Here is a 24,527-nt window from a genome sequence, read left to right on the forward strand (position 1 = left end):
CTGAGAAAAAGAGGAATTTCTCATAGGGTGGAAAGTTTTTAGGTGTCTAACTCATGAATAGCTCCCTTGGGTCATGTGGCCCTTCTCCTGAGATCTTGTTCATTATGCATATGTTACTCAAGTTCTGAGTCACATAGGTGACAGGAAGCCACCCAGAAAAAGGAAGAGAATTTTCATGTCATTGAACTGAGCAATGTATCCCATATTACAAAATTACAAGCTGCTAATACAGTTTATCCGTAAATGAATAAAAATCAGGTTTCAGAATTAGGAAACTGAGTTCTAGGCCTCTACTAAATCCCTGCAAAAGACATACAGACAATTCAAAGAACATAGATGTGGTAAAGTGCTATGCTCTTGTATCACTTAAATGTTTAGAAAAGAAAAAAGCAGAAAGTCAGTATTTAAATATCACTCTCTATTTTTATTTTTTGACATGCTGGGGACTAAATCCAGTATCTTGCAGATGCTAGATGAGTACCCTCCTACTGAGCAATACTGCCAGCGCTGACTTTAATTCTTTCCTTAAAAGAATCAATATAATACAATATAATATAATATAATATAATATATCTATATATCTGAAAGGAATCAGCTTTGTAGTTTCAAAAATTTCTCCTTTGGAAGAAAGAAAAAGAAACAGATTTATGAAAGTAAGATACTAGACCTCATCCTTGAGAAGTTTATATTTTGCCCTTGAAGAAGACAATAAAATAAAATCTCATGAACCTGTTCAGTCTTGAACTCCTTGAAAGCCCTGGCTTAAAACTATGAATGTTAGAATTAAGAATAAAGTTAGTAACATCAACTTTCAAAAAATAAATATCAGCTTTCAGAGGTACTAAGGATACTGTAACAAAAATTACTCTTGTCAGTTTACCAAAATTTTGCCACTCTTGGGCCGGGATGTAGCTCAGTGGCACAGGGCCTGCCTGGCAAGCGTCAGGTCCTTAGTTTGATCTCTGGTACGAAAAAAAAAAAAAATTTTTTTTTGGCCCCTCTTTAGGAGCAACACCTCTTGGAGTGTGGTACAGTCAGTTCAATTGAAACTGAAGTGAAATACCCTTACAGGATGAATGGAGACTGATGAATGATTATAAGATATCCAAAAGTTTCTTCTGGCTTTTCTATAATGTTCATCTTATTTCTATAACATGCTATGATTTCATAGGTAGAAATTTCCCTTTTCTCCAGTTACTTTTCATTTCTACTATATTTTAAAATCAAAGCCATGATAAAAAAGGTTAAGTTAAAAAAAAAAGATTAAGCATTTTCAAAATCAGAAACCTGGGTTGGGTTATTACAGCTCAGTGATAGAGCACTTGCCTAGCAGCTCTGGGTCTGCTCCATAGCACAGCAAAATATAGCCTCCAGAAATACTGCAGTCTACCAAAGTGTGAAGATTATTTTTTTATGTCTCATGATCTTAAATGAATGCTTTAAATTGGCCTTGTAAGCCATGCTATTATTATTATTTTTTTGGTACCGGAGATTGAACTCGGGACCTTGTGGTTGCAAGGCAGGCAGCGGAATCACTGAGCTAAATCCCTGGCCTGTAAGCCATGCTATTAATGCCATTTTCATGGCATTAATACAATAATTAAAATTTAAAAATCACTACAGGTGCTCAAGATCTGAACAAAAGAAAGAATAAATAAATATGAAGTTAAATTGAGAGGGATTACACAAGCCAAAGAACAGAGAAAGAAAAAGAAAAACAAAGAGCCTTAGAGAAATAAGAGCATTATGGACATTAACATGCAAAATGGAAGTACCATAGAGAGAAAAGAAACAATATTTGAAGAAATAATGTCTTTAAATGTCAAATTTATTGAAAAAAATAACTGGCTCATCTAGGAATCTCAACAAACTTCAAGCAGGATAAAAAGAAATGTATCTCCATGAAACATCACAGTAAAACACTTTTTAGGGCAGGAGATGTAGCCCAGTGGTAGAGTGCTTATCTAGTGTGCCCCAGGACCTACACTCCATCTTTAAGGTAAACACACACACACACACACACACTCACTCACACACAACAAGGTGAAAATCATGAAAGCAGCAAGAGAAAAATCAGTCATTACTTATAAGGGAATTCCAGTAAGATTAACTGACTTCCCAGCAGTTGAAATATTTTTCTAGTAAACAAAAACAGATTATTTGTCAGCAGACATGCCTTACAAAAAGTATGCAAAAAAAATTATAATTCTGCATATTTGCAATAAACAATTTGAATATAAAATTAAAATTCTATTTACATTAGTATCTGAAACAATACTCAGGAGCAGGGAGTGGTGGTGCATGCCTGTAATCTCAGCACTCTGGAGGCTGAGGCAGGAGGACTGCCACAAGTTCGAGGCTGGCCCAGGCTACATAGTGAGTTTGAGGCCAGCCTGAACTACACAGCGAGACTATCTCAAAAAAAACAAAAACAAAAAAAACAACAAAATAACGCTCCCCAAAAAACTCCAAAACCAAAAATAAAGAAATAATACTCAGGAATAAATTTAACAAAAGAAGTACCAAATTATATATTCTGAAAAACCACAGAACATTGTTGAAAGTAATTTAAGAAGATCTAAATAATTGGTAAATTATTTATTAAAGACCACAATATCCCAAATTAATGTAGATTCAATGTAATCCCCATCAAAATCTCAGTTGACTTCTTTTGTAGAAACTGACTAGCTGATTGTAAAACTCATAAGGAATTACAAAGGATTCAGAATAGCCAAAACAAAATTTGCTTTTTGGTACTGGGGATCGGACTCTGGACCTTGAGCTTGCAAGGCAGGTGACTGAACCACTGAGCTAAATCCCTGGCCCTAGCCAAAACAATCTTGATAAAAAGACAAAGTTGTGGGCTGGGGATTTAGCTCAGTGGTGCTGTGCCTGCCTGGCAAGCCCAAGGTCCTGAGTTTGATCCCTGGTATCGGAGGAAAAAAAAAAACCCCAAAAACAAAGTTGGAGGCCTCAAGACCTCCAGATATTAAAATTCATCAAGACAATGTGGTATGGGATTAGAATAGACACAGATTGGGCCAGGGATTTAGCTCAGTGGTTCTGGCACCTGCCCCAAAAGTGCAAGGTTGGGAGTTTGATCCCTGGCACCCAAAAAAAAAAAAAAAAAAAGTAGACACAGATTAACAGAATAGAATAAATCGAGAATCCAAAAGTAAACTCATTGAAGTATAATCATCTGATTTTTGACTAGGACACGAATACCATGATTGTTTTTTCAACAAATAATTCTGGGGTAACTACCTACCCATGTGCAAAAAAAAAAAAGAATACACTGAATGCTAACTCGACATTATGTATGTATGTATGTATGTATGTATGTATGTATGTATCTGTCTCAAAGTAGATCGAAGATCTATATGTCAGAGCTAAAACTATAATATTCCTAGAAGGAAATATGTACATTAGTCTTTGTGATGATGGATTTGATAATTATTCTATGATTCCAAAGTCACAAGGGACAAACAAAAACTGATTTTATCACATTAAAAAACCTTGTATTTTGTGTAATCAATTTTTTTTTTTTCAGTACTGGGGATCAAACTCAGGACTTTGCACAGCGCCACCGTGCTACACCCCTGGGCCAAAAAACCTTGTATTTTGGAGGACAACACCAAGAAAGTGAAGACAACTCACAAAATGGGAGAAAAATATTTGCCAGTCATAGATTTGATAAAGGACCTAAGTCAATATATGTAAAAACTCTTATGTTGGGTGTGGTGGTGCATGCCTGTAATCCCAGCATTTAGGAGGCTGAGGCAGGAGGATTGCCACAAGTTCGAGGGCAGCCTGGGATTCATAGTGAGTTAAAGTCCAGCCTAGACTACATGGTAAGACCCTACCTCAAAAATCAAACCAAACCAAACCAGAAACAATTCCTATGTGTTGAAAATAAAAAGACAGGGGTCAGGGATTTAGCTCAGTGGCTCTGGTGCCTGCCGAACAAGCGCAAGGTCCCGAGTTTGATCGCCGGTACCAAAAAAAAAAAATAAAATAAAATAAAAAGACAACCTAATTACATTGGGAAAAGGATCTGTTCACCAAGGAAGATACAGAAATGACCAATAAGCATATGAAAAGTCATTCAACATTGGTCAATAGAGAAAGGAAAACCAAAACCATAAGGAGATAATATTTCAACTAAGATTGCTGTAATCAAAGGCAGAAAATTAACAAATGTTGGCAAGAATATATACTGCTTACAGAAATGTAAAATAGTGTAGTCCTTTGAAAAGTGGTCCTTAAATTATGGCAGCTCCTTCAATCATTAAACAGTTACCACAGGGTCTAGTGGGGCACACCTGTAATCCCAGCACTTGGGAGGCTGAGGCAGGAGGACTGCCAAGAGTTTGAGGTCAGCCAAGTCTACATAGTAAGTTCAAGGCTGGTCTGAACTATGTGGCAAAACCCTGTCTCAAACCTCCCCCCCACCCCCAACTAACATGACCCAGTGATTCCATTTAGGTATACACTCAAGAGAAATGAAAACCTGTCCACACAAAAACTTGCACATTAACGTTTACAACAGTATTATTTATAGTAGCCCAAAGTGGAAACAATCCAAATGTGGTATATGCACAAAATCAGCCATAGAAAAGAATGAAGTATGGACAAATGCTACAATATGGATGAATGTGAAAACATCATGCTAAGCGTAATCAATCTCACAAAACACTACACACTATATGATTCCATGCGTGTAAAAGGTCTAGAACAGGGAAATCCAGATACAGAAACATTAGTGGTTGAGGGATGGTGGGAATAGTGGAATGGCAGAGTTGATAGCTCTCTTTCCCATTCTCTCCTTCCCTAGCCACTGACAAATATCTACTTTGTGTATAAATCTGACTACTCTAGGTACCTAATATAAGTAGAATTACAGAGTACTGGTGTTTGGCTTAGTTCACATAGCATAAAGTCCTCAAGGTTCATCCATGTTGTAGTATGTGTCAGAATCTCCTTCATTTTTAAGGCTGAATAATAGTCCATTGTATGCATATACTATATTTTGTTTTTCTGTTCATTTGCTAATGAATACTTGGATTGCTTCCACCTCAGTTTCTTTCTGAAGCTGTTTTAAAATTGACTAGGTGATGGCTGTATCTGTAAATATACTTAAAATCACTGAATCATATACTTTAAGTGGGTGAATTCTATTTTGTTTTTTTTTTTTTAGGTGTGGGAATCAAATTCAAGGCCTTGCCCGCTAGGCTACCTACATTCTCAGCCCTGGTAGGGGAATTATATCTCAATAAGGCTGTTCAAACACCAGATAAAGGGCTGGGCATGGTGATGCATGCCTGTAATCCCAGCACTCCAAGGCTGAGGCAGGAGGCTCACCCCTGGGTTCAAGAGGTCTGCCTGAACTACATAGCCAGACCCTGTCTCAAAAAACCTAAACCCCCCAAAACAAAACGAAGAAACACCCCATAACAGATAAATAAGGAAATGGAAGACTTGACAAAAATAATGCATATATGAAAAGTACGCATATATGAAAAGCATTCACAAAGAAATCTGTATGGAGTCATTCACAAAAAGGTTGACGACAGCAAAGTTTATAGCAGGCGAAATTCTCCATAAAAAATACTGTTGCCATCATGTGTCTTTTTTGTGATTTTATAAATATTCCATGGTTGCTATTTCAAATTATTACTATTTTTTAGGTGGGAAAATAGGAACCAGTGTATTTTTATAAGCAATAATGAATTTATTTGAAATTCCACAAATATTACAGCTTTTAGTAGCTACTAAACATGTGTTTGAAAATTTCTGTACAGTTGGCAAAGTATCCCAAGAAATCAAGTTAACCATACATCTATTCTTCTGAATTACAGAAGCAGTTCACACAGAACACTCTGAAACTCACTGGTCCCTATGTGAGTCATTGTCTGTAACAAATAAGCAAAATTAAGTTTACTTAATCATTCTAGCAGAGGAAATAAATAGGAAAGTTTGAAGTACTCCAAGGTTACTCTGTATTTCTTCTGCATCTTTGGGGGGCAGTTCTGCAGTTGGACTGAGCCACACTCCCAGCCTTACTTTTCTTTTTTTGGTTGGATTCTGTTATTAACATTGTAAGTTTTTTTTCAGCAATTTAAATTTTGGGGATGGATTATCTTTGTGGGTATTTATTTAGCAGTATGTGGATGAACTCAGGGACCTTGAGATTGCAAGGCAGGCATGGTGCCCCTGAGCTAAATCCCCAGGCCTGTGGGTGAACTTTTAGAGATGAAAAGTATGAGGTGATCCATTGGGGAGCCCTCCAGTCTCTCAAGAGCTATTCCTATTCCCTATTCTTATTTCCCAATAAATTTTCCTTTTATTCTTGTTCCTTGCAGTTCATTCTTCCACTTGGGGGAACACAAACTCGATGTATCTAACATCTAGCAGGTTGGGAGTTACATTTATTTCCCCATATCAGCAACAATTATGTGACTTTTAATATCAAGCAAATCAGCTACAGTAGTACTGTCCAAGACAGCTGGATGTTAACAAGCCACTGTGTTCCCTCTTGCATGGTGGCCTATCCTCATGCATTAGAAAGTACTTCTTTTCCTACTTTTACTTGGCCTATACCCACTCTGAAAAACCTGTTTCTTTTCCTACTTCTAAAAAAACTTTGTCATCCCCCCCAAAAAAGTATGGCAATTTCATGTAAATATTCTCAACTGATCAGCAGAAAAATGGGCCTGATATGCCTTGCAAGTAACAGTGTTTAACTATTTCTATGCACAGTAGTGCTGTTTTATCCTTTTGTGAAAGTTGCCTTAATTCTCATTTCTTGGATTGCTGCTTAGATCGAACATTTCCCCAGGTGATAACTTGCTATCCTTTTCCCCAAGTGAATAAAACTTGTCTTTTGTGCATTGATAGTCTTGTTATGTAGTTCAGGATGGCCATGAACTTGCAGCAATCCTCCTGCCTTAGCCTTCCTAGGGCTGGGGTTACAGGTGTACACCACCACACCCGGCTATACTTCATATTTTGAACTCTCTAAATTCACCGAGAAAAGCAAAGCAGAGAGCTTTTAATAACCTTACCACACCTACTCATTAAGCTGTGCATGTACCCTTGTACTCACTTTTTCTCTGTATCTATCCATGAATCCTCTGCATGCTTATCTAAGGCTAACCTGCTTTCATGTGTATGCTGGATCTCACTCTCCGGGGATTTTACAAGTCTCTGCCTCCTTTATAGTGGCAAATCTTCTCTTTGTACTCTTTCTTTTAATTAAAAAAAGGATGCTTTCTCTCTCTCCTTATCAGCCTTAGTCTCCCTCTTCTTTATATTCTGCTAACTTTTTTCCCCTCTTGTGCTGAGGATGGGGCCTACACATGCCAGGCAAGCTCCCTCTCTACCACTGCACCACACTCCCTTGCAGTCTTGGTAATTTTCGATTTGGTCAGACTATTTTGAAAAGTAAAAGGGAAGTAACTTGTATAAAGGAGATATTAAGATAAAAAAATTTTTTAAAGGGGAGCAATTTTCTAAATTAGCCCTTTCTACTTTTGAATTATTTTCAGTTTAGATTTTTATAACTTTTGTCCCTCAAGCAAATTTTAATTTTTAAAAATTCATAATGACTTTCTTTACTGCCCAAGATTTTGAATGGCTAATCCCAAACTGGCTATTTTATTAGATATTTCTTCAGGCTACAAGTAACCTAAATAGCAAGCACTCCCTTGAGATAGGCCAACCTAGTTTAGGAAGTAGAAGAGAGTATGCTGAAAGTGTCCCTGTGGCATATCTTGTGAAATTTATTTTGTAAATATTTCTGGGGCTTGGAAGGCAGCTGGTTTCTACATTTTATTTAGTGTTAGGAAAAGTATGAGGCATGTTAAAAAAAGTGCTTTCAAACTACATCCTTCTGACTTCCATTTCCAGACAAGCTAAAGTAACAGGAACTGAGTTTATATTTCTACCTTAACTAAAAAGCAAGAAAACCATATGAAATGACTGTTTTCAGATGCTGAACACAAGGCAGCTTAAGAACAGTAAACTCTGAGAGAAGGGAAACAAAAGGGACTCTTATGATGGCTCCAGCTTACTGCTCAGTTTCCCTGGCTCAGCTTATGGAAGAGCCTAGGCAGAACTTCTGAATTAGGAGATGGAGTTGAGATCATCCTCTTATATCCATAAGACTTCACTAACTGTCTAAACCTGTTATTTTCCTCTTGAAGGTCCTTTTCACCACATACTATGTCAAAGATTACAAATGAAATCTGGTCACATTCAATGTTTTCCCCCTTAATGACGTTCATTTTCTCAACATGTTAATCACTGAAGTCTCTCTGTAGGCTCGGGTTTTTTTTTTTTTTCCAGTACCAGGAATCAAACTCAGGACCTTGCACTTGTGAGGCAGGTGTGCTGCCACTGAGCTAAATCCCAGGCCCCTTATAGGTTTGATTTTATATCCCTTTAAGTGGTGTCAGCCTTCCTTTCTGATCATATCCTTTTGGTCTTTTTATTGCTGGCTACCAATCATCCGTACTCGAGTTTTCAAACTTTGGCTTGTGGACTAGATCTGGTCCGATGACTGCTTCTCCATGCTCTTCAAGCTAAGAATGGCTTCTACAGATGAAAATTTGTAGTCAATTTGATGATTTAGAACGCTAACTTTGGATCCTTTTTTTTTTTTGGTACCGGGGATCGAACTTGGGTCCTTGTGCTTGCGCAGCAGGTGGTGAAACCACTGAGCTAAATCCCTGACCCCTAGAGTCCTAATTAAGTACAATGTTATCTGCCACCCAAAATAAATCTATTTTTCTCCTTGTACACCTGTATTGAAAAAACTGTGCTCAATTAATTTTGAATTTTTTCAAAAAAATTTGTAGAATTTATTTTCTCATTACCTACTTAAATAGCATTCACAATTTTGTATCTTGGCCTGCAAAGTTTCAAATATTTCCTTTCTGTTTGGTTACAGAAAAAGGTGGCCAACTCTAGATTTAGTATGCATTTTTTTTTGGTACCTGGGATTGAACACAATTTCTGTGGACATCACAAAAATGGTAAACAAGAAACTTGTTATATCCACTAAAGAGGAAATCAGTGTTCCAAAAAGGCGATGTTTAAGCAGTGAAAGTAACTTTTATCTTTTGTACTTTATTCAATAATTATATATTTTTCATCTACTATGTTGGTCTTCAGAATTATCACTATAAGCACACTGCAGAGTATATTGGTCAGCTGTATTGTAAAACATTGTACACATTTTTTGGCAGGGTTGAGGATCAAACAAGGCTTTGTAAATGCTAAGCACATGTTCTATCACTGAGCTATATTCTCAGTCTTATTATATATACACACACACATATATTTATATATATATTTTTTGGTATTGAACTCGGGTCCTTGCGCTTGCGCAGCAGACGGCGAAACCACTGAGCTAAATCCCTGGCCCCTTATTATATTTTTAAGAGTATAATGCAATATTGTTATTAGAGTTGGTCCTTGCCCCACACCCACTCTGTCCCTCCTTCCCCTCCGGGGACCATCAGGCGCCATGCTTCGGACCTAATAGCTCTGCAAATCTGCAATAAAAAATGGCCTCCAATAAAACTACATTGGAAAAAATGGGAAAGAAACAAAATGGAAAAAGTAAAAAAGTTGAGGAAGCAGAGCCTGAAGAATTTGTGGTAAAGTACTGGACCGCCGTGTAGTGAATGGGAAGGTGGAGTATTTTCTGAAGTGGAAGAGATTTACAGATGCTGACAATACATGGGAACCTGAAGAATATTTAGATTGTCCAGAATTAACTGAAGCATTTCTTAATTCTCAAAAAGCCGGTAAAGAAAAAAACGGTACAAGAAGAAAATCTTTATCTGACAGTGAATCTGATAGCAAATCAAAGAAGAAAAGAGATGCTGCTGACAAACCTAGAGGATTTGCTAGAGGTCTTGATCCTGAACGAATAATTGGTGCCACAGACAGTAATGGAGAATTGATGTTTCTCATGAAATGGAAAGATTCATATGAGGCTAACTTGGTGCTGGCAAAAGAGGCAAATATGGAATGTCCTCCAATTGTAATTGCTTTTTATGACGAGAGACTAACTTGGCATTCTTTTTTTTTTTGTTTTTTGTTTTTTTCGTACCCGGGATCAAACTCAGGTCCTTGTGCTTGCGAGGCAGGCGATGGAACCACTGAGCTAAATCCCCAGCCCTAACTTGGCATTCTTGTCCAGAAGATGAAGCCCAATAACTTACATCATTTATATATATATTTATATATATATAAAATATGGGTCTTGGTGTTTGATTCACTTGTGTGAAAAAAACAGCATTCTAATGAAAATCAAGGTTAATATGTTGGTTTTGAAAGTATTTGGGGAAGCTGTTGGGTTTTGTTTCGCATCAATAGCACTGGTTACTTTGAACAAATAAAAAGCTTTCTGTAGATGTTTCCTTTAACAGAAAACAGCATTTGATAGCCTCATATATTTCCTCTGCTTTTCTAAATATTGGGAAAATTATCCATACTCAAACTCAAACAGAACTCATTTTTAATTTTAATTTTTTAATTTTTTTTTTTTTTTTTTTTTTGGTACCGGGGATCAAACTCGGGTCCTAGCAGGCAGCGAAACCACTGAGCTAAATCCCCGGCCCCAGAACTCATTTTTAGCTCACATGCTTAAGGACCATTCTGAGTTTTTTGTTGTGTGTGTATAAATAAAATACTTATGTAAATGGTTTTTGTTTTGTTTTTAAACATTCACCAAAACAAAAACTATAGGTGATAAGCCCATGTTTGAGATGCTATCATTCTGAGCAACGTAAGAAATTTTTCCTGAAGCCATAACCTTTCAAGTTAAATAGCTGATTCTGTGGTTAACTGGATAGCTTAAAGTGGGTATTTTCAAAGCAGCCGTATCTGAATCCATATCTGAGTGTTTAGTTACAAAAATACAGCAGTTTGCTTGCAAAATTCCTGAAAAAAATTGTACCACCACCAACAACTTCTCCACCCAAATAAGGTAACTAGTCAACCTGGTTTGTTTGAATTAGTTAAGGAAGACCTGATATGGGAACATTAAAGATTGCTCATGACCCATTCCCTCATAACAAGTTGAAATCTGTATTCAAAGTCAGGATTCATGGATGTCTAAGACTTGGGTCATGGAAACCTACTGAGTGGCTAGAGGTGGTCACAATTTAGAACCTGCTACAATAAATGAATGAACAACTTAAAATCTAAATTATTGACCTGCATGTTTTTCTTGACCCCAACTTGTCCTTACATGTAGGCTCAATCTTCAGTATTCAGGTTACTGTTTCAGCAGAAGCCAGAAAAATAACTTTGTAGTTATCCTACTGTATATTGTTTACTTTATTGTAAATAATAGCGAGCAGTGGTCCATAGTTTTATATTCCAAAAAAATATATATATATACTGTTACTAGAGGCATGATGTTGTGCAGCAGATCTCCAGAATTCATTTACCTGATGTAACTGAAAAAAAAAAAATTTTTTTTTTTTTTGGTACTGGGGATTGAACTCGGGACCTTGTGCTTGTGGGGCAGGTGCCACTGAGCTAAATCCTCAGCCCAGTAATTGAAATTTTATTCCCTACTACATTTTACTTCTCTATGCTCGGTGTAACTTCTTTTTTTTTTTGGTACCAGGGATTGAACTTGGGTCCTTGTGCTTGTGCAGCAGGCAGTGAAACCACTGAGCTAAATCCCCAGGCCAGGTGTAACTTCTTTTTTTTTTTTGGTACTGGGGATCGAACTCGGGACCTTGCGCTTGTAAGGCAGGCGCTGGAACCACTTAGCTAAATCCCTGGCCCTTGGTGTAACTTCTTTTTAAGTAACATCAGAGATGAATCTTCACCAAGATATTGGTTAGAATAAAAGATTTTATTATCAACAATTATTTCAAAGAATGGCTGCAGTTAATAAAATTGAAACTGATGGATGCTTAGAAGTAAAATGCATTCAGAAGAGACATCAGAAGTAGGGCAAAGAGGACACTAGGGAAATATTAGGATATAAAAATGAGGAAAAAGACTGTGGAGAGGAAAAAGGGAAAAAGATTTAAATGTAGGTTTTCTTTTTCATTATTTCATAAAGATTCTATGAGGCATTTTCTTTAAAGAGTTCTAAAAGAATAAGTCTTTTCAAGTTCCTCTCTGTATGCTAGGTTAGCCTTTGAGATTGCAAATCAAAGATAAGCGTATGTTATCCTTTTGAGTTTCAAGATAAAAATGGGAAAATAAAAGGTAAAACAAGAGACAAACCAATAAAAATGAGAGCATTTTGAAGATATCCAACTTGCTTGCCACCTTTGAAGACTGCAGGCCCCAAACTAAATTTTCCGTATAAAAAACTGAGAAAAATTCCAATATTGAGCTGTGCTCAATCCTTCTAGTAACATGACAGCACAGTTTCCAGCCAAGAAGAGCTGCCTCATAACTGAAAAGTTGAGCTGATAGTAAAAATAATTCAAACAACTTTTCTGCATAAAGAGCCTCTGCAAGAAAACAAGGTTGAGTAACCAGCACTAATTAAGAGTTTGCAAAACAGAGGTTAGTTAAGTGTTCTTATAGGAATCTTCTCACAATCTTGTAATAGCGTGAAAGCTATTACAGTCCACTTAGTATCTAAAAGATTTGTTATACGTAGTATGTTAAGACAGTGTTTCATATGAAACTCTAATAAATAAGTGACAAAAAGACATTATGAGTTTCCTGCAAATGTATAAAATATTACTGGGCTACAGCTCCCTATGGATAGACAAAGTCATGGATGAAAATAAGGGGGCTGGTCACTGTAGGCCAGTGGGTTTCAACTTCTGGTGTTCATTAGGACCACCTAGAGGGCTTTAAAAAACAAAGGTTTTCAGGCTGAAGATAAGGCCCACACTAAATGAGAAAGTGCAGGGGAGATAACTAGTATTCTATGTTTTGAGAGCTCTACAGGCCATCCTAACATGCTGCCAAGATTAAGAATCACTGGTAGATGCTATATTAATAAGATGGGGTGCTAGAAATCAGGAAATAAAGAGTTCAGGACTTTATATTCAATTCTTAGTTTAACCTTCTGTTTTATAGTCTCTACATATATAATAAAAATAAACATACTTTTACCACCACCCTTCGCATTTTTTGAGACAAGCTCTTGCTATGTAGTTCAGGATGACCTTGATCTCGTGGTGATCCTCCTGCCTCAGCCTCCTGAGTGCTAGGATCAAAGGCATGAGCTACCACGTTCAGCACTTTCATCACTTTTAGATAATGTGAAGGCATATAAGATTCTAAAATGCTAGAACTCTGGGCAAGAAAAACATCTGAAGGAAAAGTTTTATTTCAATTTCTAAGCTGACTGTATAAAAGTACCATTTTGGTAGGAATAAAACTGAAGGTAGGGCCGGGGATTTAGCTCAGTGGTTCTGCTGCTTGCCTCGCAAGCTCAAGGTCCCGAGTTTGATCCCCGATACCAAAAGGAAGGAAGTCTTTTTTTTTTTTTTTTTTTTGGTACAGGGGTCCTTTTTGAACTTGGGTCCTTGTGCTTGCGCAGCAGGCGACGAAACCACTGAGCTAAATCCCCGGCCCTCCCTGATACCAAAAACCCCAAAAAACTGAAGGTAAAGGGGCTGGGGATTTAGCTCAGTGGTGCCACTCAGGCCTTGCAAGCACAAGGTCCTGAGCTCAATCCCAGGTATCAAAAAAACAAAACAAAACAAACAAAACTGAAGGTAAAGAATATGATGATCAGGCAGGTAGGGCTCCAACAATAATGCTGGGGTTGACACATTTATTATTATTTTTTTTGGTACGGGGATCAAACTTAGGACCTTGCACTTGTGAGGCAGGCACCGGAACCACTGTGCTAAATCCCCGGCCTGACAATGCTAGGGTTATGTATCATATCTAGGTATCAATTAGCTCTTCTTTATATTAATCTTGAATTATTTTGTTTCATAAGCATAAATTTAGCTTTCCATAAAAACTGTAGCTACCTAAGAACAAGATTGTATTCTATTTTTCATATATATATTGGATTTAAATACATAAATTTTTGCTGGATTGACTCTTTGGCATTAGAGAGAAAGTTGTGAAAAGTAAGGCCACAGACATAAATTTTTGTATTTTTTACCCAAATATCATGTTTTAGTAAGATTTAGGCTTTAATAGCAGAAATAATTAAAACTCTATAATATGAGCTCTTATATTTTTAATCCATTCTGTAAATGTCTGTAGAGTCTAACACAGTATTAGGCATGAAACTCAATCGTTTTTATTCCCAGCAGGTTTTTTTTTTTGGTACCGGAGATCAAACTCGGGACCTTGTGGTTTCGAGGCAGGCGGTGGAACCACTGAGCTAAATCGCCAGCTCTCCCAGCAGTTTTATATTCTGTAAGTTGCATGTAGAATCTTAGCAGTTAATGAGACACTCTTCCTAGAGGAAACAGTTGGGTTCCTGCAACACTTGGGTGGATTACAGTATTTTTGTGTTTCTATTGAGAAATGCCTTAATATGTATTTCACATAGAGCCTTCTCCTACTTAGGAATACAAGATAGAACTTCAGCATTATGCTTGCGGACCATTTTAAATGATGAAACACAACAAACACAAAATGAGAAAAAACAGCAGTAAACGAGCTATGAATTAATGCATGTTTCCAATGAGAACTAAGGGAGGAAAAGTGTGCATTACTTGACCTCAGCTGGAAATGTGCTTGTCTGATAACTCAAAGTTTTCGCCACTCTAAACATGTCCATGAATGTTGAATAAGAAAGCAATATAGTTTTATTAATACAGAATCCACAAATAATAAGGACCTACTGCACAAACTTAAAAGTAATGCTGAAGAACGAACATATTTTTCATCTAAGTGTTATGGTAAAAATGTAGACTTAAGATTCAGTGAGGTAAACAAAGAGATGAATTTACTTAAAACCAAAAAAAGTATGCTGATGAAGAACTCCTGGGCTGGCAAACCAGAAAAAAAACAAAGATGGAGATTTAGGCTACACAGAAAAAACACAAGTAAATCGAGGGGAAAAAGTTACACTAAATAAGTTAACATCTTACTATGCCTTGTCTAATTGGGAATAACACTCAAAATAAAAATATTTAAAGACAAATTAATGATATGCTATGTTTCCTTCCAGATTTCACATTTACTTCTAGGAGAAGCATCCAGTCACCACATGGTCTGGAACAGAGCTCACTATAGGTAAGTACTGTACCAGAGACATGTGACCTAGTAAGATAGATGTAGGATTCCTTGAAAACATGACAATGTTTTAAAAATTGTGGTGAGAACACTTAATTACATTTATTCTTTTAACAAAAACAAGCATATGATACAGTATTAACTATTGCCACAGTGCTGGACAGTTTATAGAACTTAATCACCTTAACGACTGAAACTTTAGATGCACTGATGAGCAATTATCCATTTCCCATCCTTCTCTGAGTTTGACTAGTTTAGATATTTCATACAAATGTAATCATGCAGTATTTATCCTCCTATGATTGACATTTTAGCATAATGTCATCAATGTTAAGTCATGTCACACACTATAGAATTTCCTAAATTTTTAGGCCTGAATAATGCTCCATTGTATATACACACATTTTCTTTATCCATTCATCCATAGATGAACAATAAGATTGTTTCCACATCTTGCTTATTGTCAGTAATGAACATGGGAGTGCAACTGTTTCTTGCAGATCCTGATTTCAATTCTTTGGGATAATATTCAAAAATATTTGGGGTTTATGGATCATACCGTAGTTCTACTTTTAATTTTGGGGGGATCCTCCATACTGTTTCCCATACTTGCCGGACCAATTTGCATTCCCACCAATAGTGTGCAAAGGTTCTTTTTTCTCTACATTTTCACCAACATCTGCTATCTTTCATTGTTTTGATAATAGCCCTTTTAACAAGTGTGTTGGTTTTAATTTGCATTTCTCTGATTATTACTGATCTTGAGCATTTTTTCATGGCATTTTATAAAGCTTTGGAGGAAGCTCTATTTAAATCTTTCACTCATTTTAAATATTGATTATCTGCTATTGAATTATAAGAATTCCTTCTGTATTTGGGATATTAGCTCATCAGAAACATGGTTTGCAAATATTTTTTCCCATTCTGCAAGCTGCCTGGGCACTGTTGTTCTTTTGGTGTACAGAAACATTTTAGTTTGATGTAGTCCTACTTCTTTAACCTTGTTTTTGCTTGCCACAATCTTTTCCATAATAAGAGTCCTCTAGATCCAGAATCTGACTTATAGCCTTTAAAGCAGCTGTGCTAACCATACCTTATAGCAAGGAAAGAGGCCTTAATTCTCTAGTCATTTAATGCCACACATCAGTCCTGAAAAATACAATTCTTTTTCGTACTGGGGATAGAACTCAGGGCTTTGTGCTTGCCAGGTAGGCGCAGTGCTGCTGAGCTACATCCCTGGCCCAATATAATTCTTATTATGAGAAATGAGAACACTAGGGTACAAAGAGACTAATCAACTGGCCCAAGTTACCACAAGCTTGAAGGCAGGTGTTTGATTCTGAAGCCCACATTTTTCCTAACCACATAATACCAGCCAATAACTAATGCCTAAAAGCAAAAGATACAGTTATCTGAAATATTAGCTTATTTAGAACTATCTATGCCTGGGTAATCAGATCAGGGAGATTCCATGGGGGAAAAAAGCCTTAAAAACATGACATACATCGCTTCTCGGCCTTTTGGCTAAGATCAAGTGTAAAACGCATGGCATATATTTAGAAAATTTCTCAGATATATTGGAATTATGTCTGAGAAAATATATGACGGAAGGCTGAATGGTCATGTAGTTATATTGTATGATGAAATAAATAAATGCAGGGTGGCAAAAAAAAAATATTCCAGCCTACCAGCTCTAATACTAAATGTAAATGGATTAAATTCTCTCATGTGTCAGACATATCATATGGTCACATAACCAAAAAAGAACTATAGACATTGTGTATGTAAAATTATTTATATACTCAATTCCACATGTATGTGCTAATCAATATGGCTCATGTTTCTATATCATATATGTGTTAGAACATGACTAAGTACCAGGAGAGAAGTGAGGAAAGATATAACTAAGAGAGAAACATGAGTTAGTTATCTAGTATGTATGTATGTATGTATGAAGGAAATGGTTCAGGAGGCAGGAGTAGGGAGAGAAAAGGTTAGAACATCCTCAAAACCTGCCTGTATGATACCTCATTTATGTAAAGTTGTATTTGTGAAAAATTAGAAATAAAAACAATGTTTTAGACTAATGTTTATTAGTCTGAATTTCATGATATACTATTTGGGGAAAAGTACAAGATAATGTGTATTTCCCTAAAACTTACCACCTAATTTCTACATATATGTGCTTATTCATTTACTATACAGTAAGGAAGGCCAATGTGAAAGCATGTGAATACTGGTTCTCTGGGGGTGGAGGTGGAGTGAGACATCATACTCAGCTTTCCTTCTACACATTTTTGTATTAATTTATGTCAACAAGAGCTGGGGATTTAGCTCAGTGGTTCCACCACTGCCTCCCTTGCAAGTGCAAGGTCCTGAGTTCGATCCCCAGTACCAAAAAACAAAACAAAACCCACAAAAAATTTATGTCAATAACATTGCTTATTCTATAATTTAAAATCAATGCTAAAAAAATAAATAAATAAAATAAAATCAATGCTACCAGCCAGGCGTGGTGGTGCATGCCTGTAATCCCAGCACTCGGGAGGCTGAGGCAGGAAGGCTAACTCAAGTTCTAAGACAGGGCCAGCCTGAACCACAAAGGGAGACCTTGTCTCAAAAAACAAACAAACAAACAAACAAACAAAAAATGCTGAAAAAATTTAAAAGTATAGAGGCTACACAGACAAAATACAATTAAAGTCAATAATTAATTACACATTTGTACAGATACATATGTGTAAGCTAGCGAACAGCACTGAGCAAATATGTTCATTCAACATAGATTTACCAAGTTCTTACTCTGGGGCAGGAATTCTGTTCTAGGAGCTTGGGTATTCTTCTGTTGTTTATGTAAGTACAATGGAATATGTCAGAAAAAATATAATTTATATAAGCTATTAAATCTAGATTTATGAAAGAATGGCCTGTATACAACCCCTTAGATCTGGTAATTCAATTACCAGATTAATAAAAAACAGCTATTGTTAAACTTTAAGTGATAGTTTCAAGTAAATTTGAAATCTTATGGCAATTTGTCTATTAAATACTGCCTAGAAGCAGAAATAAAACTTTTTGAAAAGAATGTTGCTATATTTTGAAAATGCCATCAGTTAATTATAATTTTTTTTTCCCATCCAGAGGAATCTAACTAATTCTGTATATGAACTGACTATCAAAAAGACTAGTCCATAAGTACTGTATCTGGACCCAAGTTTGACAGAATACATATTCCCTGCTTCATGTGTATCCTTCCATTTCTCATACTGGTTACCTATAGTTGGAATAACTCAATGCCCAATGCTGCTGCTTTATTATATGTAGAGATCAACCACTATTATCAACTTACAATGAGCTATTTCATGTTCATTTGCCTCATTTGGGTCACGACCCCACACCGTAAGTAATTCCAGATATTTTATCAAGCTTCAAATAGGAGGTGGTGGGGGAATTTCTTTTTAAATGTTGTGCTCTAGGTTACGACTCAGGCCAGAGGAGCCTTCAACTTTTTTTTTGCCTGTCATGTATTTATTTTATTAGCACATGTTTGCAGTACATATAATGATTATATTCACTGTGGGGGGTTGGTACATGTGCATTCATACATCCACTACCCACCTCAGCATTTTTATTTGCTTTGAAAAAGAAGACCCAAGTACTAAAACTGTTTTTTTCCAAAGTGCAGGCATCAGCACTCACTTGACACCTTTTGGGTTCTGCCATCATGCCTAAAACAAGGCTGACTATATCGATTGTGCTCTCTTACCTCTATTCACACTCTTAGGGCCAACTCCCTCAGAAGTCAAATGTACAAGATCTTTTTTGTTTCAAGAGATTGAGAAATATAACAAAACAGGGGAGTTAAAAAATCTATGCCATCTTACATGCACACACACATATGAATATATATGAATCTCTATATAGAGAGGATATGAATATATAGAGAGAGAGCAAGAGAGAACATATTAAGAAAACACACAGGTACACACACATATACATAAAGATACTTAGATTAAGATTTTTCTCCTTGTTTATATAACTTGAACTCATACAAAAAGTGAAATTTAACCCAGGACACATTTCCATTTTCAATGTTGTAACACAAAAGAGGTGAGCATCAATATAATATGAAATTCTAATGTAATATGAATTGTAACATTCACAGCTAACTTCCCATTAAAAAGCCTAGGCCTCCTCAATCATGCAACTTAATACTTGTGGCCACAGAAACAGAAATACATGAATTCCTCTGGTGGTGATGGTGGAGTAGTCCTGACAAGAAGTAAAATCAGAACAGGCTCCCATTTTCTAAGGCATGTTTCAATGGAATAACGTTTGTCAATCCCTTTTTTATCCCTAAATGCCAACTACAATCACAACTAGGTGACTACACTTCCTATGAGTGATTTTCACTTAGGTTCCCACTCTAAAAAGAGCTCAGTTGCCCCTTCTGGTAACCTCACAGGGCTGTTATAACAGTAAATGAAACACTTTGTAATACATTATGAAAAACGGACTAGACACAACTCAAGGGAAGATTACTATTTCTATTATTATTATTACTTTTGGTACTGGGGCTCAAACTTGGGTCCTTCCACTTGTAAGGCAGGTGGCGAAACCACTGAGCTAAATCCCCGGCCCAAGATTACTATTTTTAACACTATTACTAGTGTTAGTATAATAGTATAATTACTATTTTTTGTCAGAAAAGCTTCTGCTCTTGTAAGTTTAAGTAGCCAATGAAATATTTTACAATTTGCTTTAGTACAGAGGTACTATGGTTTATTTCTCTTATATGCCTCTCTCCCCTTACAGATGCAAAGTGGGCACCCCAGAGTCTGAAAATTTCCAGCAAGATATTTCCTTATTAGGTTATGTACCAGAAATACAATCTCCCCAAACTCCTACAAAAGCTTCAACTATTAAATAAATGCTCCAAAGTTCAAAGCCTACAGATAATCAATCTCCACTTAGGTGAATAAAAGGAGGTTTGCCTAATTTTTAGGTAAAGGGGGGACTTGACTCTTTTAGTTTACATATGGAATGTTTAGCTTATAATGGATTTTGTTTCAAAATACTAGAAAAGTCGACTATTTTATTTTTTTTCTTCTACATCAGAAAACTATTTTAGTCACTTATCAACTCCAGCACTTTAGTCAACTTTAAAACTAGCAACAGACTGTAATTTAAACTAGCAATAGACCATAATCCTAGTAAACAATGAGAAGCTGAGGATTAGGTTTCTTGGTCATACTCACCTTAAATTATTTTGTTGGCCAGGTGAAATGACACTGTAGTAAACTGGCATTCCTGCTGTGGGCATAGATCCTTGATTAGACTGACTAGAGAACATAATAGGCTGTTGATAAGTCTGATGGGCTATTCCTTGAGAACCTTGAGGCAGTGAAACCTAAAAGTTGAAAGACAATTCAAAGACATCTAAACCTTGCAGATGTTCATGTCTCCAGCCTCATAAACTTTTAAAATACGAGCAGTAAGGAAAAGGTAACACTGTCTTTTCCTGATAAGTCTGCCTCAATACCACTATTATGTTGTTTTCTTGAGTCAGTTATTGCTTTTGGCTAAGACTTATCAATTGCACAGTAGGCTGGATGCATTAGGTCTTGAAAAATGTGACTTATGTCACTAAGAAAGTTTCTTTTTTTTTTTTGGTACCGAGGATTGAACTCGGGTCCTTGTGCTTGCGGGACAGGTGGCAGAACCACTGAGCTAAATCCTCAGCCCCAGAAAGTTACTTTAAAAAAGAAAATTTCCATACAAGGATGATCATTTGACATGGGAAGAGATACGGTTTATGTCAGGCAGAGCCAAGTAAGAAGACTCAAGGGGAGTATGCTGGAACAGAGAGCAAGTGAGAACTTTGGAGCTTCAGATAGATGAGACATCAGCTCCATTACTTTATTATCTATGTGACATTGGGCAAATGATTTAACTATCCTGAGGTCCCTTGGGTCCTTATCTGAAAAACTGGAAACACTACCTACAGTATAGGGAGATACTGTGTCTGTTGTGGGATAGTACATCTAGAGATCTAGTACAGGAGGCATTCAGTGAATCTTTCAATTCTGTTTTCTGTATTATTTATAAGAAAGCATATGGACATAATAGATCCTTCAGTTCTCTAGTCCCTAAAATGGAAATAATGTAGGACATTTCCAATTTAAAAATATACGATAATATTATAGTTGGATTATAGAGATTTTTGTTAAATAAAGCCAACATACAAAGTTACAATGATGATGTTACCAATAAAGATGATGAGGGTTAACATTACTGAGTAGTTACTGTCATGTATCAGTTTCTGTTCTAAGTGCTTTAAGTGCATTATCTCATTAAGGTGTCCTAACCTAAGAATGTGTTTATATCATCTGTGTTTTACAAATAGATAAACTGGGATTAAGTAACTTGCCTAAGGTTGTACAGCCAATAAAGAAATTAGGACTTCAACTCATGCTCTTTGGCTTCAGAGCCTCAGCTTTTTAACAATTTCACTATTTTCTCTCCTTGGCTGTGATTTAAAAGTTAATGATTAACTTCTGCATTCTGGGAGGCTGAGGCAGGAGTATGGGAATAATGAGCCTAGCTTGGGCAACTTATCCATTCAAGGAGACCCTGTCTCAAACAGAAAAAAACAAAACAAAAAAAGGCTTGGGATACAGCTCAGCGTGAAGGCCCTGGGTTCAATCCCCAGTACCACAAAAATCAAATCAATTAACTACTAAGTCTTGCTTATATAACATGTTTCTGAAATACGACTAGTCCTCAAAATACACAGTAACCTCTTAATTACTTTCCCGTTGGTTCATTATCATAATAGAAATGCACTGGTCTGATTTATCTAACTCTGTGTAATACAACATATTTCAGTTTTTTGTCTAGAGTGGCAGTATAATATGCTGAGATTAATTGTATAAATATATAAAAGGTATAGTTCATAAAAATAAAAGACTAATCTAGATGATTTAAGCAATTGGAATAAATTTTTCACAGTTTGTGGCACACATTGCCTTGATACTCAATATCTCCAACCGCCGCCACACTGGGAATTGAACTCAGGACCTTGTGGTTGCCAGATAGGCGTGGTGCCACTGAGCTAAATCCCCTGGCCAGGAATAATTTTTTTTTTGGTACTGGGGATCGAACTCAGGACCTTGCGTTTGTGAGGCAGGCAGTGGAACCACTGAGCTAAATCCCCGTCAGGAATAAATTTTTAACTAGGTAAAGAAAACATGCAAAGTACCAAAAGAAAGAATGTGCAGCCACAGAATACATTACTAAGGACAGATGACTTTTCCAGCTTATTTTTAGTTGACAGTTTATCACTGCCCACTTAACTAACAAATATCATAGGGAGAATACTATAAAGCAGGCTGCCATTCACTGCTGCCTGCTACTTTCTACAATCATTCATTCAGTGTGAGGATTTCATGAGATATTATAAAAAATTTTATAACTTGTAAAAAAGCAAGCTATAGGAATTATAACAACTGTCTTAGCTCTGGAATATTTTCAGTATCTAATTACATTAAAAAAGAAAACTAGCAACAAAGGTGTATTTATTTAAAAATGACATTTTTCTCACTACACTGTGAGACCTAAAGGCTAAGGGCAGGTCTTACTTATCTTAAATCTCTAGCATTTAGCATACTGCCTGGGCATCCAACACATGCTCAAAACAGAAGTTCCAGCCCAGACTGGGCAACTTGGCAACTGAAACCCTGTCTCAAAAGAAAAAATAAAAAAAGTGGTGGGGATATAGCTCAGTGTGAGGGCCCTAAATTCAATTCCTAGTATTGAAAAAACAAAAACAATACAAACAAACAAAACCAAAACCTCATGAGGTTAATAAAACGAGCCTATGTACAAGTTATTCCCTAAAGATGAAAGATTGTAAAACCACTTCCTGAAAATGTGAAATAGTGTACTAAAGACATATGCTTATTTAAGGAACAATAAATATTTGTTTTAGAACTGTAACGACATAATCTATTTTTTTGGACTGAGGTGGGAGAAAAAAATTAGTATCAGGATGAGGAACTGCACATACTTACCTAGTCTATAAGCAAATTTATGGTTTGTTTTATACGTATTTCACTACTTTATTATTTTAAATATCTACCCTTCACTTTCATTTTCCTTTCTATTCCTCTCACCCCAAAAAGAGACTTTCTAAGGAACTGAAGAACAGAGTAAAATACTTTCTTATACACCTGTATATTTAGAAACATAGTGCCAGGCAAGATTTACTTGTCAATATCAATGTGGTTCAGATATTCTAAATATTAATAAGGCAAGTGAATAAGGCAATAAAATGAGGATAAAACAAAGCCACTAAAACCAAATTCTTTAGACTCTAAAGTTGCATGTATGGAAACATTTCCCTTATATTAGAAGAACAGCAAAGTGCTATTGTAGCTATACATTTAATTTATCCAAAATTGTCTCTACCCAAAGCAGGTTAAAAGAAATAGCATACCTGATATGATGGCACTGAAGCATAGGGGATGACCACTCCTTGAATCTGATTTCCGATGCTGTTGGGTTGGCCTCCAACTAGGCTCTGACTCTGGGGCTGCTGAACTCCAACTATTCCTTGGTAGTTTTGCTGCTGGTTGGGCATAACTTGATAACCTGTAATGAAAAAATACGTTAAATACTGCTTTGTGTTTGATTTAATAAGCTGTTTTTATTTTATTTTTATTTATTTATTTATTTGGGTACTGGGGATCAAACTTGGGACCTTGCTCTTGTGAGGCAGGTGCTGGAACCACCAAGCTAAATCCCCGGCCAAGTGGTTTTTTAGTATATGCGCTGCCAAAGCAAACACCCAGCCAAGCTGTTTTTATATTTTAAGCAAGTACTTTAATGTTCTAAAACGACAGAATTTTGTTTAAGAGGCAAATCTCCAAAGTGTTTTATTATAAGACAACATTTAAAACACTTACTATAATGCTTACGTATATAAAGTCAGGTATATTTTTCTTTTTTAAGATACATTTAAATAATGCCTGTATACAGAGATTTCTTCTACACCTGAGGAATGTATAAGGTCACAGACTTGGTAAATACAGAGCAATCACTATGTAGCTTGTGTTTCAGTTTTTTATGGTAATTTGTTTTTGGGGGATCAGGACTGCCTAGAGAATTTGTAGGGCCCAAGACAAAAGGAAAATTTGTAGAAGCCTTCATTAAAAAATTATTAAGAAGGGCCGGGGATTTAGCTCAGTGGTTTCACCGCCTACCTCGTAAGCACAAGGGCCTGAGTTCAATCCCTGGTATCTCCCCCCAAAATTATTAAGAAT

The 24,527-nt window shown here is 36.3% G+C and overlaps 1 protein-coding gene and 2 pseudogenes across 18 annotated transcripts in view; 2 read left to right on the plus strand and 1 right to left on the minus strand.

The window, feature by feature from the left end:
- R3hdm1 (R3H domain containing 1) overlaps window positions 1-24,527 on the minus strand; it is a 112,638-nt gene that overhangs the window by 19,675 nt on the left and 68,436 nt on the right. For all 18 annotated transcript variants that reach the window (XM_087195606.1, XM_087195599.1, XM_087195600.1 and 15 more), the window contains 2 exons: window positions 23,702-23,856; window positions 20,463-20,614 (listed from right to left, as the gene is read on the minus strand). In XM_087195606.1, the coding sequence (XP_087051732.1) occupies window positions 20,463-20,614; window positions 23,702-23,856 (307 nt within the window). The remainder of the gene's footprint in view (window positions 1-20,462; window positions 20,615-23,701; window positions 23,857-24,527) is intronic.
- LOC101696664 (chromobox protein homolog 3 pseudogene) lies at window positions 9,520-20,134 on the plus strand (annotated as a pseudogene).
- On the plus strand, window positions 16,709-16,838 carry LOC147829853 (U2 spliceosomal RNA; annotated as a pseudogene).

Source organism: Heterocephalus glaber, unplaced genomic scaffold (genome assembly GCF_053883595.1).
Source record: "Heterocephalus glaber isolate CG9 unplaced genomic scaffold, H.glaber_assembly_v1.0 deba00000347, whole genome shotgun sequence".
NCBI lineage: Eukaryota > Metazoa > Chordata > Mammalia > Rodentia > Bathyergidae > Heterocephalus > Heterocephalus glaber.